Below are 26,188 nucleotides of genomic sequence, written 5' to 3' on the forward strand. Positions count from 1 at the left end.
TATTACACCATTCCTAACTACAGCTTTATTATGAACAGATGTTATGATGCCTTATAAAACCTGACATTATAAAGCCATACAGTCTTGATTTATACGTATAACTATAAGCAAGCAGTGATGCAGGCTTATTCCAGCTGTTATACAGGTCATATAACAGCATAAATGAAAGCAAGCCAGAGCTGAACTGTGGAGGAACCGGAACCACAGCGTGTGGTATCACGCCGCAGTCCACAAAGCGAGTCGTTTTGAGGGTGATAATGTAGTTCCAGTTGTGGACCATGTATTTAAATAAGCTCTCTCCATGTTGCTTTACTAAAATAACGTGTTTATGTAATTAATAAATGAAGATTTGGGACGATAACGATAACGACATTCAAATTTGGTGACTCCAGGACTCTCCGACGTCAGTAGGCCGACCCAGGCCTAGCCTAAGCTCAGTTCTTCTCTGGGGGCATCCTTCAGTCAGAAAGAGTCTTTCAGTCCGAAAGTTGCCAAGCATGGTGGGGGGGGTCGTCCCAGACGGCATATCAAAGGCCCTACCCTCTAGGAGTGAAATTTCATGGTGTTAGGGGAACATTACCAAACTGTGCACTGGCCTTTTGTGGCCGTAACTCCTTGTCCTTTGGTCCCGCGGTCACCAAGCTCTCATATGTGGCGGCTCTGGCCATTTTGAGAATCGGCATATCCAAATTTCGTGACCCTACGACCTTGCATTCTGTCTCTGCGTCCGAATGAGCCATTGTCAGACGTTATATCCTCTTAGGGGTACAAAGGGTTGAACCGTTTCGGTTCTCTGGCCTTTTTGGAACCCTCGTCTGCCCCGGTACACCCCCAGATACACACCATATAAATAGCTTAAGTCTCTAGTACTGAAGAGAGGTTCCTTTATAATAGTGGAACCCTTTTTGGTGCTGTACTGTTTGATGTAGAACAAACGCCTTTTACTAGAGAACCCTGTGGTGGTTCAGTGGAGTATAGATCACAGGGTTGTGACAGAAATCTAATAAAAATATCTAATCTAAATACCTAATATTTGAAAGTAAAATCTGATGAATTAAAAGCCAGACGAAGCAGGCGGGTCTTAATCCTCCTCCGAAATGTGCAGAGATCTTACAGAGCCCTCAGGTCAACAGGAAGAGAGCACCAAAGATTAGGGCTGCTATGAGGAAAAGCTGCCTTTCCACTTTTAAGCCAGACAACAGCTACGCCCAGCAGGTATGGCGGGCAGGTATGGCCTGCATGTCCCTGCTGGCTGATCTGAGGGCTTGAGGGAACATACTTGGTCAAATTAGTGAGGTCCAGAGGGGAAAGCTCTAGCTCACCTGGATTTATGCTCACCCCAATTCTTCAGGCCAAATCTGGATCACCCCACACTTCAATTCTTTAACATACAGGTGAAAAAGATAGGACACCCCATGAGAACATATTTAATAATCTGGAGATCTGATCTACATGTGATCATCACTGAGAGACGGGGGTAATCTAACTAAAAAAAAAAAAACGGCTTTATATTATTTTATTAAATTATCATTTATCACTCCTTCAAATGTGTGGAATTACACTCAGCTGAGGAGAGGATTATTCTGGAGGAGTCTGGAGTCCGGATTTAAACCTCAGACGTTTAGTCTGGTCTGATCTTGATGTGAAGAGGTGAAGAAGATCACAATCATGGTCAGATCCAGAGAGCTCTCTGAGGCCTTCAGAAAGAAGGGTGGAGATGTTGTAGAGGAGTCTGTAGATGGAAGGGGTTTAAACAGATCTCAGAACAGTTAGAGATCAGCCGCTGTTCCACCGTCCACTAAATCATCTACAAGAGGAACAGCTGACCAACATGACCAGATCAGACCGTCCTAGCAAGTCCTAGAACCACAAGACGAGTAAAGAAGCCTCCAACAGTCCTAAAATCTCATCATGGTAGCAGGTAGATCTCACCACAGCGTCCAGACCAGACCAGGCTAGCCTAGCTAGATCTTCATGGGAGGAGTGAAGGAGGAAACCCTTACTGTCACGTCCGTCACATCCGTCCAAAGCACATTGGTCCTGGTCCTGGATCACATGCAGATCAAATGTGATTAAACATCAGATATATTTATTTATATAAATAAAGACAAAACGTTTTATAGTGTCCTCTTTTGAAAATAAATAAATAAACAAATAAGGAGCTGGAGACAAGCAGACGTCTGGCCTGGGAGACTACAGCTATGTTAAACTTCGTCTGAGGCGAAAGCAAACCTAAATGACTGTGGCTTTTCAATGTAAAGCTGTGGTCTAGCATCTCTCTGCGGTTTAAGCCCAGTGCCAAACAGTCCATGCTAAATACACACACGGCCAGTCTAAATATCCCGACCGCTAAATACCTCATCCTGCCCCGTACGGAGCCTCCCACCTCCACCACGGCCGCTGGAAAAGAAACGATGATGACCACTTGCCAATTTGATGAATATGATATAGGATTATAACAAGAACGCTGGCAAATACACACTCAAACACACACACTGATGAAAGTTCTGGGGGCGGAAGTACACTGGGTGTAACTACACACACTCTCTCTCTCTCTCAAACACACACACACACACACACACACACACACACACACACACACACACACACACACACACACAGTGTAAATATATAACCCCTACATTTCTCATTTTTCTCCATTCAACCGCACGAGGTGGAGAGGCTGCCTAAACAAAGAGCGCAGGAGTGCGGACGAGCTTCAGAGCGGCTCCTTCCAGCCGGCCGACTGCAGGGCTGCAATTAGGCCCCGTTTCAATGCCTTCGTCCGCTTCTGTCCGAGCCGAGCCGCACAAAGGCTGGACATAATCAATCAGTCCCCCAACATCGCCCATCACGTGCAGGACCACCTCTCAGCCCAACCCAACGTGCACCGTCAGCAACATGCAGGCCCACGTTTACCACAATTATTAAACATTTACCACACAGCAACCGAACATGACCACATTTACCTCACAGTTACAACATTTACTCAACGTTTACCACAGTTACAACAACATTTACTTCACATTTAGCACATAATCACCATGTTACTACGTTTACCTCACGCTTACCACAGTTACCCAAAACTTTCCACATTTACCTCACATTTACCACACAACAGCGTCCACATTTACCATATTTACCTCACAGCTACCACGTTTAGCACACAGCTACCACACAGCTACATTTACCATAGCTACCATATTTACCTCACGTTTAACACACCGCTACCACACAATCTCTACCACATTTAGCACACAGCTACCACACTTTTATCTCACAACACTTACCACATTTACCTCACACTTAGCACCTGCACCTACCACACATTTAGCACACAGCTACCATATCTACCTCACATTTAGCACACAGCTACCACATTTAGCACACAGCCACCACATTTACCTCACATTTAGCACACAGCTACCACATTTACCTCACATTTAGCACACAGCTACCATATCTACCTCACATTTAGCACACAGCTACCACATTTAGCACACAGCCACCACATTTACCACACATTTAGCACACAACCACCACATTTACCATACATTTAGCACACAGCCACCACATCTACCACACTTTTATCTCACAACACTTACCACATTTACCTCACACTTAGCACCTGCACCTACCACACATTTACCACACATTTAGCACACAGCTACCACATCTACCTCACATTTAGCACACAGCTACCATATCTACCTCACATTTAGCACACAGCTACCACATTTAGCACACAGCTCCCACATTTAGCACACAGCCACCACATTTACCTCACATTTAGCAAACAGCTACCATATCTACCTCACATTTAGCACACAGCTACCACATTTAGCACACAGCCACCATATCTACCTCACATTTAGCACACAGCTACCACATTTAGCACACAGCCACCACATTTACCTCACATTTAGCACACAGCTACCATATCTACCTCACATTTAGCACACAGCTACCACATTTAGCACACAGCTCCCACATTTAGCACACAGCCACCACATTTACCTCACATTTAGCAAACAGCTACCATATCTACCTCACATTTAGCACACAGCTACCACATTTAGCACACAGCCACCATATCTACCTCACATTTAGCACACAGCTACCACATTTAGCACACAGCCACCACATTTACCTCACATTTAGCACACAGCTACCATATCTACCTCACATTTAGCACACAGCTCCCACATTTAGCACACAGCCACCATATCTACCTCACATTTAGCACACAGCTAACATATCTACCTCACATTTAGCACACAGCTACCATATCTACCTCACATTTAGCACACAGCTACCATATCTACCTCACATTTAGCACACAGCTACCATATCTACCTCACATTTAGCACACAGCTCCCACATTTACCATACAGCTACCACATATACCATACATTTAGCACACAGCTACCACATCTACCTCAACACCTACCACATTTACCTCACATTGATCTCACAACACCTACCACATTTACCACACAGCTACCACATTTACCTCATAGCTCCCACATCTACCTCACATTTAGCACACAGCTCCCACATCTACCTCACATTTAGCACACAGCTACCACATTTAGCACACATTTAGCACACAGCTACCACATTTAGCACACAGCTACCACATTTACCTCACATTTAGCACACAGCTACCACATTTACCTCACATTTAGCACACAGCTACCACATTTACCTCACATTTAGCACACAGCTACCACATTTAGCACACAGCTACCACATTTACCTCACATTTAGCACACAGCTACCACATCTACCTCAACACCTACCACATTTACCTCACATTTATCTCACAACACCTACCACATTTGCCACACAGCTACCACATTTACCACACATTTATCTCACAACACCTACCACATTTAGCACACAGCTACCACATTTACCTCACATTTAGCACACAGCTACCACATTTACCTCACATTTATCTCACAACACCTACCACATTTACCACACAGCTACCACATTTACCTCACATTTAGCACACAGCTACCACATTTACCTCACATTTAGCACACAGCCACCACATTTACCATACATTTAGCACACAGCCACCACATCTACCTCAACACCTACCACATTTACCTCACATTTATCCCACAACACCTACCACATTTACCACACAGCCACCACATTTACCACACATTTAGCACACAGCTACCACATTTACCACACATTTAGCACACAGCTACCACATTTACCACACATTTAGCATGAAGCTACCACATCTACCTCAACACCTACCACATCTACCTCACATTGATCTCACAACACCTACCACATTTACCTCACATTTACCACACAGCTACCACATTTACCTCACAGCTCCCACATCTACCTCACATTTAGCACACAGCTCCCACATCTACCTCACATTTAGCACACAGCTACCACATTTACCATACAGCTACCACATCTACCTCACATTTAGCACACAGCTACCACATCTACCTCACATTTAGCACACAGCTACCACATCTACCTCACATTTAGCACACAGCTACCACATTTACCATACAGCTACCACATTTACCTCACATTTAGCACACAGCTACCACATCTACCTCACATTTAGCACACAGCTACCACATTTACCATACAGCTACCACATTTACCTCACATTTAGCACACAGCTACCACATCTACCTCACATTTAGCACACAGCTACCACATCTACCTCACATTTAGCACACAGCTACCACATTTAGCACACAGCTACCACATTTATCTCACATTTAGCACACAGCTCCCACATCTACCTCACATTTAGCACACAGCTCCCACATTTAGCACACAGCTCCCACATTTAGCACACAGCTCCCACATTTACCTCACATTTACCACAGCTACCACATTTACCTCACATTTACCACACAGCCTACAAAACGTTACCGCATTTACCTCTTATTTACCACATTTACCCAAAGTTAACCAGTGACCTCAAATGAATCCTGTTGACATTTACCGTGTTTATTACTTTTACACCCCCCCCTTACCTCACATCTGTTTAGCCAGTGTTCACTTATCCCACAGGTTTACAGCGTTCACCATACTGCGCCACATGTATCACATGTTTACAACGACCATGTTTACCTCATTTACACATACCTCAGTTCCCCAAATTCTCAGATTTACCCCACGTTTACCATATTTACATTTACATGTTCAGGGCTGCCCCACATTCACCAGACGTTCACCAGACGTTCACCAGACGTTCACCTCACTGCAGGCTTTTCCCACATTTACACAACATTTCCCTCTTGTTCTCCACACTGATCTAAGTCACTAAAGGCATGAACGTTTCCAATCCCACAATGCTCTTCTGCCATTCAGAAACACACACACACACACACACACACACACACACACACACACACACACACACACACACACACACAGATCTGCTCCAGGCTGGAAGCAGAGCCATTATAGTTCAGCATGGTTGATCATTTGGGTGGAATTTCGAGCAGCAAACCAGTGAAAGCAGCGAGAAGCACAGCAAACTACAGTGGAACCGGCTGAGAACATCGGAGAACACTGGGGAACACTGGAGAACACTGGGGAACGTGGTCTGCACGTACAGCTCCATACCATGAGCTCCAGCCCACTGCACTGCAGCCATACAGAACTAGACAGAAGTCCAGCCAGCAGCCCAACCAACATCCCAATCCACATTTACACCCATGTGAACACCTAACCAGCAGCACCTCAGCAAACAACCCCTCCAGACCCCTCAACACACACCACCAGCTTCACACTGGAAAACAAGGGAAAGAGGAGCATGCTCACCGTTTCTGCAAATATTCTTTGTGTAGGAGAGCAAAAAACAGCATCATCTGCTAAAATACTGCATGCTTTTGTTTGATGGGCTGTTTTTGTTTTGATAACTTTAATACTAAACTTTTTAATTTCTAAAATTAGACACAATGAGTAAGATTAAACTTTTATGGTCTTTAAAAAAAAATTAGGTTTTGCATTAAAGTTTCCAAAACAAAAACAACCCAACAAACAAAAAGTACACAACTTGTTTGTGGTTATTTAATGCAATAGTATTATTAAAAATATTATTAAAAGTAAGTACATTTGCATGTTTTTGCATTTCAAAAACGCAATGAGCAAAAAGTTGCATGCTTTTGTTTTATAGAGTTGTTTTTATTTTGATAACTTTCCTGCAAACCTTTTTGGGGGTTCAATAAAGGCATAAAATTACACAAGCAAGCATATTTAAATATTCTGGGACATAAAAAAGCATAAAAAATGGGTTGCATTAAAGTTATTACCAAAATAAGAGCATGCTTTTGTTTTGGTAACTGATGCAAAACGTTTTGGGGTTTAAAAAAAAGTTATAAACTAAAATTATAAACTTTTAAAAAGTTTCTTTAACAAAAATAATTGTATTTTTTTACCAAAACAGAAACACTCCAGCTAACAAAATCATGCAAACTTTAACAACTTAAATGCAAAACTTTTTAGGGGTTCTAAAGAGACTAAAATTATAACATTTAAGATTAAAATTAGTTGTTTCTTTAAAAAAAACACACAAAAACAAGTTTTGCATTAAATGTATCTAAACAAAAACAAGCAAACACATCAAAGCATGCAAGCTATTTTTGCTTGCTAACTTTAATGCAAAACTTTCTGGTGGTTCTAAAGACACTAAAACGATAAAAACGAGCTGAATTAAGCATTTTTGGCATTTTTTAAAACGCAAAACACAACAAAACGTTTCCAAAACAAAAACACAGCAACAAACAAAAGCATGTAACTTTTTACTAACTTCAAAGCAAAACTTTTTGGGGGGTTTCTAACGAGAATAAAGGGCTAGAAGTGCACGAGTTTAAGCTTTTAAGGTGTTTTTAAAAACGCAAAGCCCCAAAAGAGGCCATTTTGCACGAGTTTGCACGCGCTTGCACAAGCAGACCAGCCAGCAGACGGTTTTGTTAATCCACCCACTTGCACTATCTCTCCCTCGGCGCTGATGGTGGCTCCAGCCCTGGAGAAGCGTCCCTGGAGGCCGGTGGTGTAGGTGGTGTAATCCCCGCTGGGGCTCGACTCGAACAGCACCACCTCCACGAAGGCCGTGTCTTTGGCCCAGGCGGAGTCCAGCACGAGCACCAGCAGCAGCAGCGGGAGCAGCGGCCAAGCGTGGCCGCCTGAGAGCGACCCAGCCGGGGCACGCTTCATCATCATCTCGCCGGTCGGATCAGCGCGGAGCGGAGCATAATTTCCAAGACTTCCACGATGTTTTTCTGCCGAAAGCGACGATTTAGAGACGGGGTGAGGAGGAGAGGGCGATTTTAGGTGGAACGGAGTCTCCCAGCCTCGTAAAAACCTCCCAAAAAAGCTCCAATGAGGGTCTATTTATTTCAGCGCTGCAGTCCGGACTCTATCACTGCTCTCACTGCACTGCGTCTCCCTCTCTCTCCCCTCTCTCTCTCTCTCTCTCTCTCTCTCTCCCTCTCTCTCCCCTCTCTCTCTCTCTCTCTCTCTCCCCCTCTCTCCCCCTCTCTCTCTCTCTCTCTCTCTCTCTCTCTCTCTCTCTCTCCCCTCTCTCTCTCTCTCTCCCTCTCTCTCTGTCTCCCTCTCTCTCTCTCTCTCTCTCTCCCTCTCTCTCCCCTCTCTCTCTCTCTCTCCCTCTCTCTCTCTCTCCCCTCTCTCTCTCTCCCCTCTCTCTCTCTCTCTCTCTCTCTCCCTCTCTCTCTCTCTCTGTCTCTCTCTCTCTCCCTCTCTCTCTCTCTCTCTCACACTCTCTCTCTCCCCTCTCTCTCTCTCTCTCTCTCTCTCTCTCTCTCTCTCTCTCTGTGCCTCAAAGCGGATCTCCTTTGATCTTCAAACACGTGATTTTTTTAATATTTTCTTTTTCTCTCTCCTAAAGGTTTGTCTCCACCCACCAAGCTCCTCCTGACCCTCCCTCTCTCTCTCTCTCTCTCTCTCTCGACTCACAGCGCCCTTTAAGGAGGCACCAAACTCCCTCTCTCTCTCTCTCTCTCACTCTCTCACTCCCTCTCTCTCTCTCTCTCTCTCTCTCTCTCTCTCTCTCGTGCGCGCACTTTTCTCCAGTCTTGTTGTTTTCAACAACACCGTGCACATCCAGCTCCGTCCACGCGCCCTGCAACGCTCCCTCTCGCTCCCTCTCTCGCGCACACACATATATCTGCATGCATGCAACCACCTGTTGCACTGAGCTCGAGCCCAACTTTCCAGCAGTCCACCTTAAAAGAAGAGCCCGCCCCAACTTCACCCAGCCTCCATTTCTCTCCACGAGCCACCCAGCGCTGCAGAAGTGTGCGCGCGCGCACCCCCCTTTCACCGCGCGAGGTTATTTACAACTATATAACATTAGTAAACAATCCGAGTAAACATAAAGTCATGAAGTGAGTGTGTGTAGCTGTAAAACTATATAAGACTGTGGCTTTATGTTATATAGAGTTAATTACAGGTAGACACTCTCACTGATCACTGACTGTATGTTTATTTGGGTTTATTCTAATGTTATATAGAGTTAATTACAGGTAGACACTCTCACTGATCACTGACTGTATGTTTATTTGGGTTTATTCTAATGTTATATAGAGTTAATTACAGGTAGACACTCACTGACCACTGACTTTCTGTTTATTTGGGTTTATTCTAATGTTATATGGAGTTAATTACAGGTAGACACTCTCACTGACCGCTGACTTTATGATTATTTGGGTTTATTCTAATGTTATATAGAGTTAATTACAGGTAGACACTCTCTCTGACCGCTGACTTTATGTTTATTTGAGTTTATTCTAATATTATATAGAGTTAATTACAGGTAGACACTCTCACTGACCGCTGACTTTATATTTATTTGGGTTTATTTTAATGTTATATAGAGTTAATTACAGGTAGACACTCTCACTGACCGCTGACTTTATATTTATTTGGGTTTATTCTAATGTTATATAGAGTTAATTACAGGTAGACACTCTCACTGAACACTGACTTTATGTTTATTTGGGTTTATTCTAATGTTATATAGAGTTAATTACAGGTAGACACTCTCACTGAACACTGACTTTATGTTTATTTGGGTTTATTCTAATGTTATATAGAGTTAATTACAGGTAGACACTCTCACTGACCACTGACTTTATGTTTATTTGGGTTTATTCTAATGTTATATAGAGTTAATTACAGGTAGACACTCTCACTGACCACTGACTTTATGATTATTTGGGTTTATTCTAATGTTATATAGAGTTAATTACAGGTAGACACTCTCACTGACCACTGACTATGTTTATTTGGGTTTATTCCAATGTTATATAGAGTTAATTACAGGTAGACACTCTCACTGAACACTGACTTTATGTTTATTTGGGTTTATTCTAATGTTATATAGAGTTAATTACAGGTAGACACTCTCACTGACCGCTGACTTTATATTTATTTGGGTTTATTCTAATGTTATATAGAGTTAATTACAGGTAGACACTCTCACTGACCACTGACTGTATGTTTATTTGGGTTTATTCTAATGTTATATAGAGTTAATTACAGGTAGACACTCTCTCTGACCACTGACTTTATGTTTATTTGGGTTTATTCTAATGTTATATAGAGTTAATTACAGGTAGACACTCTCTCTGACCACTGACTTTGTTTATTTGGGTTTATTCTAATGTTATATAGAGTTAATTACAGGTAGATACTCTCACTGAACACTGACTGTATGTTTATTTGGGTTTATTCTAATGTTATATAGAGTTAATTACAGGTAGACACTCTCACTGACCACTGACTTTATGTTTATTTGGGTTTATTCCAATGTTATATAGAGTTAATTACAGGTAGACACTCTCTCTGACCGCTGACTTTATGTTTATTTGGGTTTATTCTAATGTTATATAGAGTTAATTACAGGTAGACACTCTCACTGACCAAATAAACATAAAGTTAGTGCTCAGTGAGTGTCTACCTGTAATTAACTCTATATAACATTAGAATAAACCCAAAATAAGAATAAACTAAACTAACCCTATAAACTAACCCTAATAAAAATATTTATTAGGGTTTATTCTAATGTTATATAGAGTTAATTACAGGTAGACACTCTCACTGACCGCTGACTTTATATTTATTTGGGTTTATTCTAATGTTATATAGAGTTAATTACAGGTAGACACTCTCACTGACCACTGACTATATGTTTATTTTGGGTTTATTCTAATGTTATATAGAGTTAATTACAGGTAGACACTCACTGAGCACTAACTTTATGTTTATTTGGGTTTATTCTAATGGTATATAGAGTTAATTACAGGTAGACACTCACTGAGCACTAACTTTATGTTTATTTGGGTTTATTCTAATGGTAAATAGAGTTAATTACAGGTAGACACTCACTGAGCACTAACTTTATGTTTATTTGGGTTTATTCTAATGGTATATAGAGTTAATTACAGGTAGACACTCACTGACCACTGACTTTCTGTTTATTTGGGTTTATTCTAATGTTATATAGAGTTAATTACAGGTAGACACTCTCACTGGCCACTGACTTTATATTTGTTAGGGTTTATTCTAATGTTATATAGAGTTAATTACAGGTAGACACTCACTGACCACTGACTTTATGTTTATTTGGGTTTATTCTAATGGTATATAGAGTTAATTACAGGTAGACACACTCACTGGCCACTGACTTTATATTTATTTGGGTTTATTCTAATGTTATATAGAGTTTTGTCAATACACAATGATGCACACGGTCATCCAAACTGTATCTTGGAGTAAATGGGAGAAGGTGGTCTGTTCTGATGAGTCCTGCTGGAATGTCTTGGTGAAAACACAGAGACCACCTTTAGAGGTCTGTCCAAATGTTCAAAGGTTTGTGTAGCTATACACCCAAAAGTATGTGGACACCTGCTTCTCCAGTGTTTCTTCTGAAATCACGGGTATTAGCACAGTTTGAACATTGCTGTGAGGACGATTTGATTGCAATCAGCCACATAAGAGCATCATAGAAATTAGGTACTGATGTTGGATGACCCGTTCTGCCACTCCAGCTCATCCCAAAGGTATCAGGAGGGCTAAAGGGGTGTAAAACCCTGGGGCTGTGGGGTTCTCCTCTGGAGGAGGAGCAGGTGTCCACATACTTTTGGCTGTATAGCGTAAGTAGTTCTGTTTGGAGAGCTGGATCACAGAGAGCGTTTAGAGTCAGCTGTTCTGGTTCTGATTCAGGGTTAAAGAAGAAAACCGGAATCAGTCAACATGTGTTTTGACTCAGAGCAGGAGAACAGGCAGAAAGAGAGAAAGAGCTCACTGCATTCTAAAAAGCCTCGTTCGCCCCAAGCATGACAATTATTTGCAGGTCGTGTTTCACAGGGTGATGTCATTGAGGCAGAGATGGCAGTGATGAAGCCCATATGTTACACCAGAGCGAGACTCTGAGACCAAAACCCTCTCAGAGAAACCAGCCCAGGATCTGCTGCTCCTCAACCAGCTCAAAAATAAGGGTGGGGGTTTCTAATAAAGTGGCCAGTGGCCAGTGAGTGGAAGAAGTGGCCAATGACTCGAAGCACAAGGTAGGTGTTTCTAATGAAGTGGCCAGCAAGTGGAGGTACAAGGTAGGAGTTTCTGATAAAGTGGCCAGTGGCAAGTGAGTCAATTACTGGAAGCACAATGTGGGTGTTTCTAATAAAGTGGCCAGTAAGTGGAAGCACAAACTTGGGGTTTCTAATAAAGTGGCCAGTGAGTGGAAGCACAAGGTAGAGGTTTCTGATAAAGTGGCCAGTGAGTGATAGCACAAGGTAGGGGTTTCTGATAAAGTGGCCAGTGAGTGATAGCACAAGGTAGAGGTTTCTGATAAAGTGGCCAGTGAGTGGAAGCACAAGGTAGGTGTTTCTAATAAAGTGGCCAGTGAGTGGAAGCACAAGGTAGGGGTTTCTGATAAAGTGGCCAGTGAGTGGAAGCACAAGGTAGGGGTTTCTGATAAAGTGGCCAGTGAGTGGAAGCACAAGGTAGGGGTTTCTGATAAAGTGGCCAGTGAGTGGAAGCACAAGGTAGGGGTTTCTGATAAAGTGGCCAGTGAGTGAAAGCACAAGGTAGGGGTTTCTAATAAAGTGGCCAGTGAGTGGAAGCACAAGGTAGGGGTTTCTGATAAAGTGGCCAGTGAGTGGAAGCACAAGGTAGGTGTTTCTAATAAAGTGGCCAGTGAGTGGAAGCACAAGGTAGGTGTTTCTAATAAAGTGGCCAGTGAGTGGAAACACAAGGTAGGGGTTTCTGATAAAGTGGCCAGTGAGTGAAAGCACAAGGTAGGGGTTTCTGATAAAGTGGCCAGTGAGTGGAAGCACAAGGTAGGGGTTTCTGATAAAGTGGCCAGTGAGTGGAAGCACAAGGTAGGGGTTTCTGATAAAGTGGCCAGTGAGTGGAAGCACAAGGTAGGGGTTTCTGATAAAGTGGCCAGTACGTGGATGTATAAGGTAGGCGTTTCTAAATGCAGTAAACTTCTGTCTGTTTACTGGTGGAAGTTACTGAGCTTTGGGAGCAGTGGTGAATAGTATGTCACTACCGCCCTCCAGTGGCAAAAACAGGCTTTGCCATTCTTTTATTGAGAGATTCCAGTAGAGTCGTCCTGTATCTCTCTGATCTTTCTTTATTATTAATAATGAATATTAATAGTATTTTACATGTACATTATACACACACATGTCTAAATGTTTGTGGACACCCCTTCTACTAAATACACTCAGCTACTTTAAGCTGCACCCATCGCTGTCACAGATGTGCAAATGCACACACACAGCTTGTCTAGTCCCTGTAGAGAAGAAGAAGTACTGCCAATAGAATAGGACTCTGGAGCAGATCAACATCATGACCCTATTGACTCCATGCTGCCTAATAATGCCAGGCGTGGGCTAGAGGGGTATAAAGCCCCCCATCATTGAGGAGCTGTGGAGCAGTGGAATGATGGTGGTGGAGCTCCACCCAGTACTTTTGATGAGGTGGACAGTAGAGACAGTTACTCCAGCAGAAGCAGGATCAGCTCTTTTTAATAGCCTTGATTTGAGAAGAAACAGTAAAAGGCGTGTCCTCGCTTGGCTCCTCCCTGCTCTGTTTGTTACCCCCCCCCCCCTCCAATCAGGTACCCGCTTGTTGCTCCTCCTGTGTGTTAAGTGTTTCAGCTGTTCCTCGTTCTGCTCAGGGTGTAGATACACCCCTCAGCCTCACCCCAGCTCTTTCTGTGGTCTTGCTCCTCATGTTCTTCTGAACTTCCTTCCTTGCTTTGCTTTCTCCTCATGGTTTGATGGTGGTTTGCTTGTGTATCTTCCTGGTGTTCTGTTCTAGTGCTTCTTTTGATCTGCAATCATCTGATTGCCCCTGATTATGGATGGATGGATGGATGGATGGATGTCTTCATGCATGCCTGACAAGCTCATGCTTTATTCCTTGTTTCAGTTCCATCACCTGGAAGCAGAGACCTCAGGGTGTCCCAACACTCTCTTGCTTGGCCAACAGAAAGTCTGAAGGTGGTAAGATCATTTCAGGAGAGGCCATGACCTGTCCTAGCTCCAACCAATCATGTGTTGCTCTTTTTCAGGTGAAGAATGTGGTCAGGTTTGTGGTCAGTGTGGTCAGTGCTCTAAGAAGGAGTCCCTGGTTGGAAGTTCTGCACCAGGACTCTCTCGTACCAACAGCCAGCCAGTGGTATGAAGTCCAGGCCGTGAGGAGATGACGGGAGGACAGTATCTTTATTTATATCCTTTAAATAAACGGGGAATGCAGAAGTTGGGGTATCATGGCAAGCATGTGGGATACCGTAGCAACCAATAAGCAGCCCCTTAACAGCCCTAGGGACCACATAGAGGTGGGAACCATGGTTTCTTTACAGTCCCTTACTTTTATCATTGCAGATTTGACTGTGTTCCCATCCTGAACTGCTTGGCTGTTTTGGAGGCCATCAAGGACTTCCTGGCCATTATGGGGGGGGCTGTCTTCATGGTTTTTCAGGAGTAGGAGATGGTAAGATCTTGGTCTAAAACACCTGTAAAACAAATGCCAAATGTTTGTGGACACCCCTTTGAATGAATGCATTCAGAGACTAAGCTGCACCCATTGCTGACCTAGAGGTTGAGGTTGTCTAGTCCCTGTAGAGACAGACTCTCTAAAGCAGATGACCCTATTGGCACCATGCTGCCTTATGCCAGGCGTGGGCTAAAGGGGGATGAAGTCCCCCAGCATTAAGCTGTGGAGCTGGGTCTCTGGAATGATGGTGAAGCTCCATCCAATACTTGTGGAGTGGAAAAGGGGGCCTGTCTCCTTTCTTTATTTTCTCCACTGTTTTGACAAAAGTATTGGGACACTTGTTTGTTCAATATCCTCCAAAGTCAAGGGTATTGAAGCTTTTGTTAGAGTAACTGTCTCTACTGTCTAGGAATGCTTTTGTATTAGATTGCCTTCGTCCACAAGCATTAATGAGGTCAGGACGTTGGATGATCACCACCCAACCTCATCCTAAAAGTATTGACTGGGGCACCATTCGAGAGAACACAGTTCTGTCACAGCTTAATGTTTGGGGGGGGGGGGGCTTTATACCCCTCTAGCCCACACCTGGCATTATGCAGCATGGAGCCAATAGGTGTATGTTGGTTTGTCTGCTCCAGAGTCCTGTTTTTGTTCATTAAGAAGGGGTGTCCAAAAACATTTAGATGTAGCATTTAGTGTTCTGAGTTGTCCTGATCAAACCTCCCAATCTCTTGTTCTAGCAAGATGATCGCTCAAGCTGTCTGACCGACTAAAAACGAGGACCAGCAATCGCGCAAAGACCTGAGACTTTGCTTGGACTGACAGCAAGGTGAAGCTGTTGCCAAACGCAAAATGTGGAGAACATCCCCACAGCCAGCGACCCCTAGGACAGTAGGAAAGGAGTCATCAGAAGCTGTAGATGGTGGACCAGTTTACCTTCAGACTGTCCGATGCTTGCAGGTTTGGGACCAAAGGGTCACTGGTTGACTCCCCTGGACTGGCTGGAAGGATCAACTAGCCTCCCTTGCTCCTGGAGTGCTGAGGTGGCTGGCCACCCTGTTGGTATCAACCACAGGATTGTCTTGGACTCCTAAGCAGCACTCATGCAGACTCTTCACCAGCATCCCACAAGGCTCAGTGCTTGGCTCTCTTGCTCTTCACTACTTCCCTTGAAGCAATATCCTCTCATGGGTGCTATTACCACTGCTATGCTGATCAATTTCCCAACCTTCTGACACCCAGATTTCAGCCCTCACTTCCGTTTGTCTAGCATGGATGACCTCCCATCACCTGAAACTCAACCCCAGTGAGACTGTGCTGCAGAACGTCCCTGGAACTAAAGGTATTCAATCTCACCCATCTCCTTCAAGAGCTCACTGGTCACTCCATCTGCAGAAGCATGAAGCTGTGATGTGGTCCTGGATGACCAGGTACTTTTTCTCTAGTGTCTCGAACCTGAGCTCAGATGTCTCCATTACAACATCCAGAGAACTTGACCATTTATCTTGAGGCAATCACCCAGGTGCTGGTTCAGCCTTGTCAATTCAACACCTGACCACTGCAGCTCCCTATGCATGCCACCAGGCCCTCACCACTGATTCGGACTGTGGGAGCATGACTGGTCTTCAGTGTTCAAGTTCAGTCATGATGCTCCTCTGCATTCTCTCTTCACTGGCGTCCTGTAGCTGTCCACATCAAAGTCAAAACCTTGACTCTGGCCTACAAAGGCAAGCCTGGACCAGCCCCTTCCTCCATGATGGCAAAAGTCAAGACCTGGTCTGTACAAAGAAAATGCCCAGAAGACCAGCATCTACACTTCTGTCCTGGTGCCAGTGGTGAAATGAGCTTCCCCTGGGTGTCCGAACAGCAGTTGCTCATGGTCTTCACACACCACCTGAGGGTCTATCCTTTTTAAGAGTATGTAAATCAGCACTTACCCTTTTTTGGGAGGGTGGGGTGTGTCCTGATTAGTATGTGTTGTGTATCTAGGCATCATGACTTTGTATTTTGTAGCTTCTGAAATTTGAACCTATAGAAACTACCTCAAACAGCAAAGGCTTCTTGTAGGTTGGTCTGGATACAATCATCTGCTAAGTGCTAAAGGTCCAGGTGTCTTAAATAGATTTGCCTGCGATATGGCCTCCTGTACTCACCCTTTTTTGGGGTGACTTAAAATGGGGCTTTCAAAAACTGTAGTAGCTGAAGTCCACCTCCTTGCTCCCTTGATGGTGGAGTACATGAGGCCCTTAAATAAAACCACAGCTACAGTCACAGAAAAATATTGATCAATGTAAATGCACCATTTAGCATCAGTCATTTTGTGCCATACATGGGGCAGGGGTGCACAACTCCAGTCCTGGAAGGTCCAGCAAAGTTTGGTAGTTGCCCTACACGCCTGATTCCAACTGGTACGGCCTCTGGTTTGGACTACCCAAGTTTGCTGGATACCAGTCCTTCCAGACTGGAGTTGTGCACCCCGGACATGGGGAGTAGTGTGTAACTTGGGATTAAGTTACACACTACAGTGTTCCTCTGTCTCAGCCTTCTCCTCCTTCATGGTGTTTTTGAGGTCTCCAATTGCCCTCAAATCCCCCTGTTTTTGAGAACATTTCCTGAACAGGAAGCCCTCAGGGCAGGGAATGGAGTTGAGGAGGGTATGGGAGCTTAAGATAAGGATGTTGATTAGGGGGTACGGACTAGAGCCAGAGAGTGTAGTCTCTAGTGTGGAAGCCTTAATGACATGGGCTTCAACCAGCATGGACCCAGATCAGTGGTGGGCATCCATGAATGGGCAGACTAGGTTCCTTTAAGTTCTTTTTATGGTTTATTGATGTCCTCTGTCTCTTTACAGCTTAAGAGCCCTGGATAAATAGCTGTGTGTTGATGAACCAGCCTCGGGAGGTAGCCACCTTCCAACAAATCAGTAGGTAAGAAAGGTGCATTAGCCTCTATTAGCATGGTCTGCTCAGTTAGCTGCTGTGTATAAATGGAACTACTCCATGTTTTGCAGATCTGCTCACCAGTGGTCATTCAGAGTATGGAGAAGCTGGGTCTTATGCTGAATTGAGGCCTGCTGGATGGTCTGGTGATCTGTTTCTCAACTGGATTGATTTAGGTGAAGGTCTTGAAGACTCAATGCAATTGGAGTAAGTAGATCAGCTGCTCTTGGACATGGATCTGGACATAATGATGCTACTTTGAAACTAACTAGACATAAATTGAAGCCTGTTATACGCTGGCTGAGGAAATTACCTTCTCAGATTGAAGAACCATCCTAGTCATTCTGTATTTGACTTGTTTACTTTTCTGGGTGGGTTTCCTCCCACAGTCTAAGAACATGAAGCTCTGGTGAACTGGTTTCTTTGAAAGTGTGCCCAGATATTGATGCAGTCCTCATGGTTGTTTATGGGTCAGGGTATGCTTTAAAGAGGAAACACATTTTGCTGTACATAGTACAGTCACAAATATGTGCACCTTTACCTTTTTTGCAGGTGTTGGTTGATTGTAGAGTATCATTGGGTATTAGAAAGGTGCTATGTAGGAAACCCTCATATCTCTGTACAGTAAATCAACTCAAGACCAACTTAGGTGTTGGTGTTTTTACAAAATCTGTGTCTTCAAGTTTGAATGAGGTCCAGACATGAAAGTGAAGGTCTCCAAATGAAAATCCAGCTGTAAAATGGACCAATTTCAAATCAGTCTTGATTGAATGTTTATGCTGGAGCACATGGGTATCTATAATGGCTTTAAAAACTCACCAGAACCTTGCAGCATTCCAGAGGAGTCCATTCAGCTAGTTGGCTCAGTGGTTGGAGCACTGGGTTATTGATGACCAGGGTTTTGGGGGGGGGGGTTAATACTGGGTTCCAATGCTTTTTTTTCCCCCCAATAACTCAAATCATGGGGTACCACAGGTGTTTACAGCATTCTGTACTGATCCTAAGATCCAGTCTTGGACTTGCTGGCTCTGCATGGCAGTGGATTGCATCAAACCCATAGGAGCACTCTGCTCTTACCAGGTATTGCAGCAGGGCCCACATCTGCTCCATGCAGAAATGCCACTGGTGTCCCACAAGGCTCTGTGCTTGGTGCTTTCCTCTTTTACTTGAGCTTGGCACATAACCTCTAATTGCTGTGTGGGCAGAGGTGGCTGGTCATCCTATTCATTAGTGTGGGTGTTTTGACTGCCATGGGTGGGTTGAGTTGCCTTCAAGGCAGGAAACAAGAAGCAGTTGAGGGTGTAAGGGTGTATCAGAAGAGAAGGCAGCCTAGGAGGAGACCTTTTACGCCAGCCTTGCATGAAATGACCAAGCGATTTGAGTCTCTGACCACTTTTCCAGTGTCCTGAATTAAGTCCAGAGTCTTGCTAGTTGCAGTGCACTCCAGTCACCTCAATCATTTGGTGTAGAGTAGTCAGGGTGGCGGTTATTGATGACCAGGGTTGTGGGTTCAATACCTGGGATTGGCAAGCTGCCACTGTTGGGTCCTTGCTTTACTGCACACTTTTAGTCTTGGTTCGTGCAAATTTGGACCGTGGACATGGAGTAACCAATGGCCTAGAGGCAGAGCTGGAGCCCGTCTTCAGTGTGGAGAGGCCTAAACAATGTGAGCTTTGCTAAGCTGCCACTGTTGGACCTTTTTTTTTTTTTTAGGCAAGGCCCTTGACCCCCTCTACTTTCCAGGTGCTACAAAGAAGGCTGCTGCCCACCACTTCAGGCAGGCCTTCACTGTCCACTGTGTGTTCACTGCATGGATGGGTTAAAGAGGGAGGTCCAATTCAATTGATCCAGAACAAGTAGTGACTGTTGGTCATCTTTGTCTTCATGACCCTTTTCCCTTCCAGGGCCAAGTAACAGGGTGGTAAATAGGCTTGTAAAACTGCATCTGAGCATCTTTCACCCCCCAATGAAGTCACACAGGACCCAAGGAATGCATTCTATGGCACCTTTTTACTGTTGGTTCCCTCTCCCTCCACTACAGCTTCAGAACCGAGTCAAATGGGTCATGTCTGGGAGGCATGACCAAACAGCTAAAGTGCTCCCTAATTCACATGTCCGACAGCTTTATCCCACTTGGTAAATCACCTGCTCATTGCAGATGCTGTAGTGACCAGCTACTCCCATTGAGTCCCAGACATTAGTGGCAACCTTAACTTGTTGGCCAAAAATGAGTATTTGGACGGTAATTCATGTAGGTGCCAGTACCATGTGAGAGGGTGCCATTCTCCTTTCATGCAGCATGGTACATGTTCGTCCAGTCAAGTGGCAGGCCTGGGCCCTTTTGGACCCTCCCCCAGGTGCTGCAGCACTGCTCTGGGCACATGGGCTCGGTCACGGTGTTTCACTGGCGTGTAAGTGTGTTCACTGCACGGTTGGGTTAAAGGTGGAACCCAGCTGTGTTCAACACTAATGGTGAATATGATTGTGTTGTCTTAAAGAGCTGCTGACAACCCAGAGCCCAGACCAGCTAAACCACCTGTATGCCAGCTACCTTGAGATGCCACCTAGGTTTAATTTGGCTCCGCCTCAAATGACAGCCGTGGGTGGGGGGCTAATGGTTAGAGAAGTGGGCTTGAGACCAGAGGTCACTGGTTCGAATAAGAAAAATGGGGGGGGGGGGGGCTTATAGAAGTGCCAAAGAAAAGATGAGCCACATTCTGATGCTAACCTACACTAGAAGAGCTCATGTCTGACTCCCTTACATCAATGTCGGACCTTTTACGCCTGCCTTGCATGAAATGACCAAGCGGTTTGAGTCTCTGGACTCAATTCAGACACTGGAAAAGTGGTCAGAGTCCTGCTAGTTGCAGTGCACTCCAGTCACCTCAATCATCTGGTGTAGAGTGGTCAGGGTGGTGGTCCTGACGCCCTCATCTTGGTGTTCTGATTAAAATCAAGTGTCTAGACTCTGGCATTTTCCAGACTGTTCAGGGCGTAGACATGCACAGTTGGGGCAGTGAAGGCTCAGCGGTTAGAGCTCCAGGTTATTGATGACCAGGGTTGTGGGTTCAATACCTGGGATTGGCAAGCTGCCACTGTTGGGCCCTTGAGCAAGACTCTTCGCTCTCGCTCTGCTCCCTGGGGTGTGTTTACTACCACAGATGGGTCAAATGCGGAAGACCTTTTGCTTTACTGCACACTTTTAGTCTTGGCTCGTGCAAATTTGGACCGTGGACATGGAGTAACCAATGGCCTAGAAGCAGAGCTGGAGCCCGTCTTCAGTGTGGCGAGGCCTCCATGATGTGAGCTTTGCTAAGCTGCCACTGTTGGCCCTTTTTTAGGCAAGGTCCTTGACCTTAGTGGCAACATTAACTTGTTGGCCAATGATAAGTATTTGGACAGTGACTGATGTAGGTGCCTAGGGTTCTGCTCAGGTGGGCGTATGTCGTATGGTTTGTACAGCTGGTGGTCAAACACTCATGAAGGCCAGATGTTACTTTCTGGATTCTCTAAATTCAAATTTGGACTAAATGCCCTCACTGCCTGACTGTTTATCTGCATGGATCTTTAATTTTGCTGACGTTTTTCTTTAATGGCTTGATGGCACTTTTGCTTTTTTCTCTAAACTGAGTTATGGTTTTATCCCGGTTTTGCTCATCTGGCTTCAACCAGAGAAGGATGGGTGCCCCTCAACCCAAGGGAGACTTTTCTTGCCACTGGTTTACTCAAATGAGGCTCGGACCTGGGATCTCTGTAAAGCTGCTTTGTGACATTTGTTGTAAAAAGCCTTTAGGGGCAGTGGTGGCTCAGCGGTTAGAGCGCTGGGGTATTGATAACAGGGTTGTGGGTTCAAATCCCAGGCCCTTGAGCAAGGCCCTTTACCCTCTCTGCTCCCCGGGCGCTGGAGGTGTGTGTGTGTGTGTGTGTGTGTGTGTGTGTGTGTGTGTGTGTGTGTGTGTGTGTGTGTGTGTGTGTGTGTGTGTGTGTGTGTGTGTGTGTGTGTGTGTGTGTGTGTGTGTGTGTGTGTTCACTACCACAGATGGGTTAAATGCAGTGGACACATTTCGCTGTACAGTGACAAATACATGCACCTTTACCTTTTTTTGGAAATAAAATAGAATTTTCACAATTAATTTTGTCCCAAAGCAGCTTCAGCGATCCCGGGTCCGAGCCTCATTTGAGTAAACCAGTGGCAAGAAAAGTCTCCCTTGGGTTGAGGGGCACCCATCCTTCTCTGGTCGAAGCCAGATGAGCAAAACTGGAATAAAACCATCTCTCAGTTTAGAGAAAAAAGCAAAATTGCAGTCAAGCCATTAAAGAAAGACATCAACGAAATGAAAGTCCATGCAGACAAACGGTCAGGCAGTGAGGGCATTTGGTCCAAATTTGAATGTAGAGAATTCAGAAAGTAACGTCTAGCCTTCATGAGTGTTTGTTTGATCACCAGCTGTACAAACCATATGACGTACGCCCACCTGAGGAGAATGGGTTCCCCCTTTTCCTCCCTCAGGTCGAGAGGAACCCAGACTCAAACGGGGAACCCATCCTCCTCAGGTCAACGCTCTGGATGCTGATAAAAAAAAAAGAGAAACAGGAAAAGCCTTGATAAATAAACTGACAGACGGACCTGACTGGTGTCCATTAGGTGCAGAATACTGGCTTATTCAGACCATCATGAGCATTAATGTTAAACCTGGTGTTTCAGCTGTAGATTACAAGACCCTGCTGTCTGAGGAACCCTTCCTACAGCTAATACAGGATTACCATGACTTGGCAAGGGGTGCTTTTTAGACTTTAGATGTCCTGTGTCCATCAAATCTAGGGGAAAATGCTGGCCTGTGCTGCAGAGTTGCTCTAAAGCATGTACAGTATGACTGCTGGCAGCTGCCTTCAGACTCCATTCAGTTTGACTGACACTAAATGGGACTGATGCCACTTACTGCTGTAATGAAGGATGCTGGCACTAATATGAACATGTTTACAGGACGTTCACTGAAGTGCCATTTACCAGGCAGTGAGTTTGAACATGCTGCCGCTACAAGGTCCATGCTGTAGCTGTTTTTACCAGCGTACTGAAAAGCTTGTATTTGGTGTAGTTAAGAATGCTAGTGCAGAGCGCAGACTCCAGCAGACCTGTGTACACTCAGAACAGCCCGGAAATCCTTAAAGCACCAGTTTCTCACCTGCCGGCTTGGGTTTGTTGGCTTGCCTCTTAGGTAAACTGTAAATGCTGAAGCTGAATTGTAAATAAATTTGCTCTAGTTTTTTGAAATGGCTTTCTGGGTTTTATTGGGTCAGCTGTTAAATTACACAGGTAGTAACAAACACCAGCCTTGTCTTAACATATTTTTCAACATGAATACAATACATAATTTTTAATTCTCATTACATTACTCTAGGGGTCACTACTTTAACAGAGCCCTTCAGACAGCTGGTATTGGTGGTCTTGTACTAGCCTGAATATTAAACTGCTTTGTCAGTTATCCAATCAGTGTGTTTACTTGTACTTGAGTATTTAGACATGGGCGAAACTCTTGGTTTTTGTGAGTTGGACAAAAAACAAAAAAATCAGATTTCTACTTTACTACCACTTAATCTCAGACATGTGCCAAACCTAAAGTTTCAACTTATTATGCATCTTTTTACTATTCTGAAGCTGAAGCTACTATTGGTGTAGTCCTGCCTCTACAGCTTTCTCTACTCTGTGGAGTGCCCAAAAATAAAACCTTTTAAAGCACTGGAACGATAGTCCTTCAAACTGAACTCTGGGTATTGGCACAGCGTTTAGGGCTTTTAGAAAAGTCTTTAAAAAGCAACCGACCATTAATATAAAACACTGAAAGTTTCATCAGATTTGTAGAAGAACCTCCTCAAAACCTAAATAGGAGCACTTTCCTCTGTGATCTTCAGTACGACCCACACTCTCCTCCCAACCAGGAGGGGGCGTGTCTACAGGCGAGTCTCGCATGGCCAATTAACTTACTCCGCCAATCAGAATTTTCCTGCAGCGCACATCATAACTGTTACAAAGGCCGGCTACTGTGAGCTAATGCTAACCTTAAGAGCTGGGTGCGTCCCGATTGTGTGCTAATTACTAATGCTAACTACTTTTTGACTATGTAGCATAGATGAGTGTCAACTTGGTGTACTTGACTGACACAATGCACTGCAAAAACGGAAAGGGAGGCGCTACTCACGTCTGGAACAATTATTAGAGTAAAATGGTGGATAACGAGGTAACAACGACAGGACAACATGCAGTGACGTATGCTGGCATAGCAAGGCTTCATCACTTCCTGTTAGAAGAAAATGGGTTAGTATGTTGATACGGTTAGCGCTGGCCTGTCAAACCAAGACTAGTGTTAATAGTCTATAGTTTCATTAGTGTGTAGTATGGGGTCATTGGGAGCAGAGCGCCCTCTGTGGGCGCACTTGGTGACAGCATTTATTGTGAAAATTCAGTTTTATTTATTTAGGCTTTTTACAACAAATGTCACAAAGCGGCTTTACAGAGATCCAGGTCCGAACCTGTTCTGCATGATGACCTGGTCAGTCCTTCTGTTTTCTTTCTTGGATGTAAACGTCTTGCTCATTGCTTACTCCTGAGCGACATGGATGTTGGGTGATGAGTAGATGCCATGCACCATAGGTCATAGGCCAGCTGCTTACTGGGAGCTCGTGATATGCCTTTAGCTCCCTCGCTGCTCGTTCAGTGGAAGGAAACTGGCCAGTCTTCAGCATCACCATGGCTCCTCCATCCATCCATCCTCCATACTTGTTCATCACCCTCCGAGCAAAGCAGCACCATAACATTAGAATAAACCCAAATAAACAAAGTCAGTGTTCAGTGAGAGTGTCTACCTGTAATTAACTCTATATAACATTAGAATAAACCCAAATAAACAAAGTCAGTGGTCAGTGAGAGTGTCTACCTGTAATTAACTCTATATAACATTAGAATAAACCCAAATAAACAAAGTCAGTAGTCAGTGAGAGTGTCTACCTGTAATTAACTCTGTTTATTTGGGTTTATTCTAATGTTATATAGACTTAATTACAGGTAGACACTCTCACTGACCACTGACTTTGTTTATTTGGGTTTATTCTAATGTTATATAAAGTCAGTGGTCAGTGAGAGTGTCTACCTGTAATGAACTCTATATAACATTAGAATAAACCCAAATATACATAGTCAGTGGTTAGTGAGAGTGTCTACCTGTAATTAACTCTATATAACATTAGAATAAACCCAAATATACATAGTCAGTGGTCAGTGAGGGTGTCTACCTGTAATTAACTCTATATAACATTAGAATAAACCCAAATAAACAAAGTCAGTGGTCAGTGAGAGTGTCTACCTGTAATTAACTCTATATAACATTAGAATAAACCCAAATATACATAGTCAGTGGTCAGTGAGAGTGTCTACCTGTAATTAACTCTATATACTATTAGAATAAACCCAGATAAACAGTCAGTGGTCAGTGAGAGTGTCTACCTGTAATTAACTCTATATACTATTAGAATAAACCCAAATAAACAAAGTCAGTGGTCAGTGAGAGTGTCTACCTGTAATTAACTCTATATAACATTAGAATAAACCCAAATAAACAAAGTCAGTGGTCAGTGAGAGTGTCTACCTGTAATTAACTCTATATAACATTAGAATAAACCCAAATAAACAAAGTCAGTGGTCAGTGAGAGTGTCTACCTGTAATTAACTCTATATAACATTAGAATAAACCCAAATAAACAAAGTCAGTGGTCAGTGAGAGTGTCTACCTGTAATTAACTCTATATAACATTAGAATAAACCCAAATAAACAAAGTCAGTGGTCAGTGAGAGTGTCTACCTGTGAAACAAGTCTCATTGATCAGCTCCAGTGTTTTGCTCAGATACGTTTGTGGAGTTTTTCATTCGACTCATTATTTTGACTGTAGTTCTGCTTCTTTCCCCCAGATGGCGCCACAGCGCTGTCCAATGTCATAATCATAAGGACAAGAGGCTGCTCTACAGATCAAAACCTTCTGGTTGACCTTGAGTCCAGCAGCTTCCCTACTCAAACACACACTCAAACCCATGAAACCTACAAACAGGTGTGTTTGAGAGGGGAAGCTGCTGGACTCAAGGTCAACCAGAAGGTTTGATCTGTAACCCCCCAAACTGCTGGAATTAAAGGCCTCCAGGATCCAAGATGAGCTTGAGCTCCTTCTCCTTC

The 26,188-nt window shown here is 44.0% G+C and overlaps 1 protein-coding gene and 1 long non-coding RNA gene across 2 annotated transcripts in view; one reads left to right on the forward strand and one right to left on the reverse strand.

Annotated features, from left to right (window-relative positions):
• The window catches only part of znrf3 (zinc and ring finger 3), a 67,888-nt gene extending 59,425 nt beyond the window's left edge, over positions 1-8,463 (reverse strand). Inside the window, exon 1 of the mRNA XM_072665126.1 lies at positions 7,987-8,463. Within this exon, the coding sequence (XP_072521227.1) occupies positions 7,987-8,223 (237 nt within the window). The 5' untranslated portion in view covers positions 8,224-8,463. The remainder of the gene's footprint in view (positions 1-7,986) is intronic.
• Positions 8,464-13,271: 4,808 nt separating this feature from the next.
• Positions 13,272-25,958, forward strand: LOC140541747 (uncharacterized). Its single transcript, XR_011977960.1, has 5 exons — positions 13,272-15,027; positions 15,771-16,947; positions 17,882-17,957; positions 18,041-18,176; positions 25,930-25,958. It is a non-coding gene; the product is annotated as an uncharacterized lncRNA (long non-coding RNA).
• Positions 25,959-26,188: the final 230 nt, after the last annotated feature.

Source organism: Salminus brasiliensis, chromosome 20, assembly GCF_030463535.1.
Source record: "Salminus brasiliensis chromosome 20, fSalBra1.hap2, whole genome shotgun sequence".
Lineage (NCBI taxonomy): Eukaryota > Metazoa > Chordata > Actinopteri > Characiformes > Bryconidae > Salminus > Salminus brasiliensis.